The following is a 7,330-nucleotide window of genomic DNA, read 5'->3' as shown; positions in this document are numbered from 1 at the left end:
TTATTTATCTCCTTTCCTGAAAAAGGGAATACATCATAATAAAAATCTTTGCATGGACAAATACTGAATTTAACAACACATTAAATCTCTATTCCTCCAAATAAGCAGTACTTCATATTCAGATGTTGTGGTTGCTTAATATAAAAGCCAAGAAGTTCGAGGCAATGGAAGCACCTGATATAAAAGGCTACCAGGGTGCTAAAAAGGTACTGAAAATACAAGGGATCTGCCCCAGGAATGTAAAAATTTGTCCCATTCTTAGTCAGCTGTGAAAATACTTCAAATCAGTTATCATTCAAGAGAGTACCTGCATATCTGAACCTCGTAGCCAAGATCCATGGGGTCGTTTGGAGCTGTTCCTGCTTGAAAATCGCTGACATTAAAAGAGGATAGCGTATGGTTCACGAAGCCATGCATGGTGCCATTCTCACTGTACATATACAGGTACACGAGGCGTGGAATGAAGTCGGATGTGAATGAGATCACAAATGCCTAAGCCACAAGAGTAAAGAGTGAGCGCAGTATTCAGGCAGTGCTTCAGTTTATAAGATCCTCCAGTACGTCTTGCCCAAACAACTCATGCAACTCAAGGACTGCTTCAGAAAACACAGAGGGAGACTGCACCCCACAGGCTCCTGAAAGTGACATATTCACTGCTGCAACAAGGTGGTATTTACTGCTTACTCTTCCAAGTTGCAGAGTATTAGATGGAGGAGGTCCACGCCAACAGATTTCTGCGTGGATAACAACTGGAACTCCCCAGAGAACGAAGTGGCCATACCCCCCAGCACCAGAGGAAAACAAACCACGGTGCTGCTTCCCCATGCCCCGGTCACAGCTTGTCCCTGATGCACTGTATAAGGTCCAGTTGATGGATTTCCAAGTGCTTTTTTCTGTTCTGCAAACAGCTGACAGTGAATTGACTCTTTAAATTCCCATGGCATTGCAAAAGGCCATTAAATCTACAGGTGGTTTTTAACTCCATCAAGATAAAAGGATGAGGAGACTGAGCCCAGTTTTATTTTTATGGTCACAAAAATAACATTTTACTCAGTTATTTAAAAGGGTTTTCTCAAACCATCATACAGAAAATGCAAGATAGCCAATTCATCTGAGCTCTTCATAACGTTAGCCTGTCTCATTTATCATTATTATGAAACATTCTCACTGGCATAAATCTCATGTACATGTGGAACAAACACAGCACAAAATGTTTTACTTATTTTATGATAAAGAGGGATAGTACATAGATCAACGAGGGAAAAATAACACTGGATAATGATGAAGAGAGAATACATGGAAGAAAAGAGAAGAAAACAGAGAAATTATTTCCAAAGGAAAAGAGGAGAAATGGTAAAGACAAATTAAGGCAGCATACCAAATAACCAAAAGAATGTTTTGGCCATAGCACAAGAAACACTTCGGGCAAAGCAAAGGGATTTCCAGTCTGGATAACAGTGAAAAAACTGAGAGGGCCCATGGAGACATGGCTGTAAGCCAGGTTGGATGAGGCTTTGAGCAACCTGGTCTAGTGGAAGGTGTCCCTGCTGATGGCAGGGGGGTTGGAACTGGATGAGCTTTAAGGTCCCTTCCAACCCAACCCATTCTATGATTCTGATTCTACACAGCCTCGATTTTGCTGCACTACAAACACATTTGCAGCTTGTCAGTCAGCTTTTTTTTATCTCTCCCCAGGTGGGGTGCCATGGAGATGATCATTGTGGATGTCTATTCATATAGAAAATTAGATAAGTATATAAATGAATACATTAAGGCATGCTAATATTTTCTAAGGGCTGGGCTGTTCACTGTTGAAGTAAATAAAAATATTTTCATGGAGTTTCAGAGCTACCTGAGTGAGAGCAATGCAGATTTTCAAGGGAGGCACACTGTGCTCTGATGAGCTGAACTAATTCACAGGCAGTTGACTACCTCACCCTAAATAGGTTTTAGTGCTGAAATTAAGAAATACATCATCTTAGTGATACTATTTCAAAAGAGCAAAAGTAAGCAGCTGTGATCTTATTTGTTTGAAGGGCAAAACTGCTTTATGAAAACATTCTGGAAAAAAGCTGCAATGACCACTTACTGTATTGGATATTATTGCTACAAGTATCACAACTTTAAAATAAACACTGCATTGGATTCTCTAATATTTCTGAAAATTTCTAAATCATCTACTCTCACTTGATTTTAAGGGATTTATGCTGAAATAAAACTAATGAAGCAGAATGGAAAAGCCAGCCTATTGAATTAAAATTGTATTCATGCCAAATTACTTACATTTATTATGACAGCAAGCTTTCCAATACCTCTGAGGATATTATACCAGATTCCTAAGGAAGGAGACAAACACATAAATGCTGTTCCAGTCATTAAAATTAGATAAATCACATTTTTAGTTAACAGAGTTAGAAGTACTTATGACTGTGCCGAACTAGAGTCGAACTTTTTTTATTTGAAATAAAAAAAGAACAAATTATAAGAGATTAATATAATGACCTTTAAGCAAAGGGAGAACAACTCTGTCTTCCAAAGCCATGGTTAGGCGCCTATTTTTTTTTGAGGTTTTAAGCTTAAAGCTTTAAGGAAGAGGAGGACAAAAGTGAGAAAGCTACAGATAAGGAGCTGGAGCCTCCACACTTGTGGAGCAGAACATACCAGTCTACCAGTTTTAGGGATCTGAATCTGTTTTTACACTTTCTCATCACCCTGGAAGTGTTGAAGGCCAGGCCGGATGAGGCTTTGAGCAACCTGGTCTAGTGGAAGGTGTCCCTGCTGCTGGCAGGGGGGTTGGAACTGATGAGCTTTAAGGTCCCTTCCAACCCAAACCAGTCTATGATTCTATGATCACTATTTATCCTACTCAGCTTCAAGAAAGCAAAGCTCCAGTGAAGCCATTCAATGGGATTTTTCTATTTGCATCTGGAAACCATAGAGATACGGGTTTCCTCAGCACGGGCTCTGTGCATTCAAAGCATAACACCAACCAACCCCATACTGACTCAAGTTCAACCCCTCTGGATTAGCATGAACTCCCACAGCTCTGCCCCTTCCCCACCTCCAGATCCCATTCCTCATGGAAGGGCTTCTCTGAAGTCTACATGAAGTGTTGGTTTAGTGTGTGTGGCCATGCACCCTCATGCCTGCCTCCTCTAACAATCTCCTGGTCATTAGTGCCTGCCTGGCAGTTTCTCCTCAGTTGAAGTACTCGAACTGGAAGATTCAGTCTTGATGGGGAAATCCAGGGCTGCTACCAGATCCATCTGGTCACAGCCCTGATGAGCCACTCTTCAGACATTCATGCTGAATAGGGACGAGGGGACACATTTACCCACAGACTTTGGAGTCTCCTCTCATTCCCAAGTGTATTTCTCCAGCCCAGTTCAGAGTTATTAAATGCAGAAATTTTTGCTTCCGCAAGAAAACTGCATTGCCGAGAAGAACTGTTGATGTGCGGAACCACGCAAGATATTTTGCTATTGTATTGATCACTTTGATTTGAAAAGTGATATTGTTTACTTAATAAAATATTAATCTCAATTTAAAGCTCTGGTCTTTCTATTTTAAAAGTAAAGCTTTGATAAAATATGACAGTTCACAGTTAAACCACAGTCTAACGTTTTGAATTTTCCTATAAATATTTTCCTGTTAATGAAACTAACTCAGCATAATGATATCCTGTCATCAATCCAGGAATAAACCAACAGGGATAACAATAGCAGTGTGCACTTACCTATATCCTTTGCTCTGACTGCTACCGGTCTCCTCAGCTCAGTAACAAATTTTTTGGCATCTAGACGGATTTCAATGATGTTGTTCAACAAAGCGAACAAAGGCGCCAGCGGGAAGGACGCGACGAACAAAGTTACAAATCCAAACTGAATAACTGAAAAGAAAAAGGAACCATTTCAATGGCTGTGGCCAGTATTTCTCAAACGCATGCATCATCTCGTCAGTCCCATCCCCGTCAATTCTAACAAGTGCTGGGAGGCTAAATCACATTTTCTGTGCCAGGTATGGTTTGCCTGAGCGCTGCTCCTTTTGGGCACTGGAGGGCTAGTTGCCCCTCTTGCAAAAGGCAAGGCAAAGTAACCAGAAGGTTGAGGAAGCTCCTAAAACAATTTTTCCATGGGCAAGGCTGGCACAGGAGTGACCTGGCAGAGTGGGATTACGGCAGCGACCGTGTTAGCTCTACAGAAACTTGCCACGTTCCACCCGGCAGGTTTTTAGCCCTCACTAATCCCACTGGCACCTTTCTCTTCTGAAGTATAGAAACATATGGGCTTTGAAAACACGACTGATTCTCTGCCTTTACTGAGAATAATTTGCTTCCTACAACCTATTTCCTACATATTTGCTTTTGTTTGGTGAGAACATCACACTGAGGTCATACTCATCCTGGTACTGTTTGTGCCCCATCTTTGTCTTCCTCCGTTACCTCCAAATGCTGATCTCAGTAACTGCATCTTTTCTTATTTTTAGGAACTGACAGCAAGACCTCGTAGTTTGTACCATTAAATTTCAATCTGTTTCAACTACTCTGAACATCAAGGTCAGGAGACATTCTAATTTTGGTATTAATATACTTCATTTCCCTTTACCACTATTTTTGCCTCATCATTCCTTAAAATACTAAATAAAGTTGCTCTTTTAAGACAGATCCTTCAGGAATGTCTGATAACTGTAGCAAACAGCATTATCTAGAACAGTTCTCAGCCTTTCCAAGATTGAAAGTAGGAAAAGAAATGTAGTTATACAGCCACAGCAATGTAGAGCTGATATCCAAGTGCTTAATTTCCATATCACTCACTCAACATAATACATTACTTGAAAAAACAATTACATATTATCTGTCAAGTACAACCTGGTCTACAGGCCCACATGTCTCAGAGGATTTAGTCCAGATTTCATAAAACAGAAACAATCTGCTGTGAGAATACACATTGAGAATTATCAAATCTGAATGAAGTAACTTATTTTCAACATAGGGTGCAACTGATGATAAAACGTGCCTCACAATCTCAATTTTATACCATTTAATCATTTGCATTTGAAACCTGACAACAACATGTCACATGGCTTGAAAGAAAATATCCAAAATACAGTGCTAAAGTGAGGGCTCATGAACAGAGAGCACAAATCACCCCTGAAGCAGCCAGTGGTTGGCTGAAACATGCTGCAGCCCAAGTCTATAGACTGTAATGATTAAGTTATGTCTCATATCCATGGTCCACCAAATCTACAGTTCAAAAACCTCAGCTCTCCTTTCAATTAGTCTGAGTAATTATGATTTAAAATGTCTTCTTTCCACCTTACTCACTCATTTCCATATATTCAGGAGTAAGTCCAGCAAAAGGCTCCAGGTTATAGTCCACTTCATAACGCTGCTTTTTTTTCATGTGCTCTTCATGGTCTAAAGAACGCCGCCGCTTTAACTTCATGTATCGTATAAATTTCTTCATTTTTCTGGGAGAAATGGAAATTACTCAGTTAGCATGACATTCATAGGATCATAGAATCATTCTGGTTGGAAAAGACCTTTAAGATCATTGAGTCCAACCATAAACCAAACACTGCCAGGTCCACCACTAACTATGTCCCTAAGCACCACATCTACACATCTTCTAAATACCTCGAGGGTATTCCAGTCACAGTGCCCATTTTTCAGTGATTTGACATTAACAGACACAATAAGCTCCATACCCACTTTCATAAAAACTGTGCAAGAGCCACAGTATAAATATCAGGGATGGGCATATGCAGATCCTGAACCATGGTTATAATTGAATCACATGTTCAGTATTTCAGGTCTCACTGACCAGTAAGAAAGCTTTTTTTTTCTTTTTTTTCCCCCCCAAGACATCTGCCCAGCTGGATGCAGTCACAGAGAGGATGCAGGTATTTGCAATACAGCAGACACAGGCTTACTGCAAAAGTCTTGCAGGTAGCATATGAGCGATGTTCACGTCAAGGGGCAGCAGATGCACAATGTACCATGTGCATCATAAACAACACATAGTTCAAACAAACAAACAAACAAACAAACAAAAGTTGCTACTTACGGGATGCCAATCTCAAACAAATTGTTCTGAATCAGCTGCTTGCCCAACATGATAATACTGAGCTGGATACACAACTCCATCAGGCAACCGCCTGGAGCACACTGGGGTGGACAGAGGAGACATCAGTCAGAACATCTGTGGCATCCCTGTGGTGGGGCAGATAGTGCTCCCAGCCAACGTGATCACAGACAGGATGAAAATGAAATTACCTCTTCCATTCGGAAAGAATGGAAAATGTAGACGTAGTCTCCTGGACGTCCAACAAATCTAGGGCACAATGGTTAGAATTATAAACTTTGGATGTATTTTATACTTTTTATATTTGATTCCTAAAGTCACTTATTTCAAACTCTATGCATTTGAGGGGGACCATCTCATGTTTAGTCCTGAAAAAGTGAATGAGAACAGAATCACAGAATCATTGAATGGTTTGGGTTGGAAGGGACCTTAAAGATCATCCAGTTCCAACACCCCTGCCCTCAGCAGGGACACCTTCCACTAGACCAGATAATTATATTTGGTTTTGTTTTAAAGAGTAAGTCCTGTTTACTGAGTAAACAGCTCGGTAAAACTGCAAGTTGTTTGTCCTACAAAATTATAGGCACATCTTGGCTGAAGTCCTCTAAGGTAATCCTCATTTCTGTTGCATTAGCCAGGACACGCCATATGTAGTATTTATTTTAGCCTTGTGCTTTCATGCTGGTTGCAAGAAGAGAGATGATACTTGCTATGATATGAAGTTAAGAATGGTAAATATCCTGATGAGGAATTATATCTGAATGTACAAAGTAATCATAACAAAATGGCTTTAACAAACTCGAAACAGAAGAGTACCAGATCCCCGAGTTATCCCACGAGGCTGCAGAATTTTTGGGTCAATACTGAGGAGTTTTTAAACTAGATTTACTTTATCATCCAACTATGGTCTTAGCTCAGCTACAGCTGTCTCATAAGCAATGAGATGAAACCCTGAACAACCTTTTACATTACTCACCGGCCTTTGAAGAAAGCGACATAGAAAATGGGTGTGTAGGCATTGACAAATTTCAGCAGAAAAGCCTTAAAAATCAGCCTCTCTTCGAAATTCTTGTCAGTTTTTGGCACCTCTGGAACCAATGTGACATGGATAAGAAATATTAAGGAATAATTCTACCTGCAACATTTCAAGATCTTATAAATGTGGACTTCGGAAAACATCAGCCATCTTTTAAGAAAAGAGATATATATTTATATTTGTGTGTGTGTATGTATATATATATGTGTAT

The 7,330-nt window shown here is 40.1% G+C and overlaps 1 protein-coding gene across 1 annotated transcript; it reads right to left on the bottom strand.

The window, feature by feature from the left end:
• Positions 1-307: 307 nt before the first annotated feature.
• LOC104526253 (anoctamin-1-like) lies at positions 308-6,283 on the bottom strand (the record flags this gene model as incomplete). Its single annotated transcript, XM_010169662.1, has 6 exons — positions 6,275-6,283; positions 6,066-6,166; positions 5,324-5,469; positions 3,737-3,889; positions 2,284-2,336; positions 308-492 (listed from the first exon to the last, which is right to left on the bottom strand). Coding segments are annotated over exons 1-6 (647 nt in total), but the record flags the coding sequence as incomplete, so codon positions are not given.
• Between the last annotated feature and the right edge of the window lie 1,047 nt (positions 6,284-7,330).

Source organism: Antrostomus carolinensis, unplaced genomic scaffold, assembly GCF_000700745.2.
Source record: "Antrostomus carolinensis isolate BGI_N321 unplaced genomic scaffold, ASM70074v2 scaffold47486, whole genome shotgun sequence".
Taxonomy (NCBI): Eukaryota; Metazoa; Chordata; class Aves; order Caprimulgiformes; family Caprimulgidae; genus Antrostomus; species Antrostomus carolinensis.
This window is presented reverse-complemented; position numbering and strand designations above follow the sequence as displayed.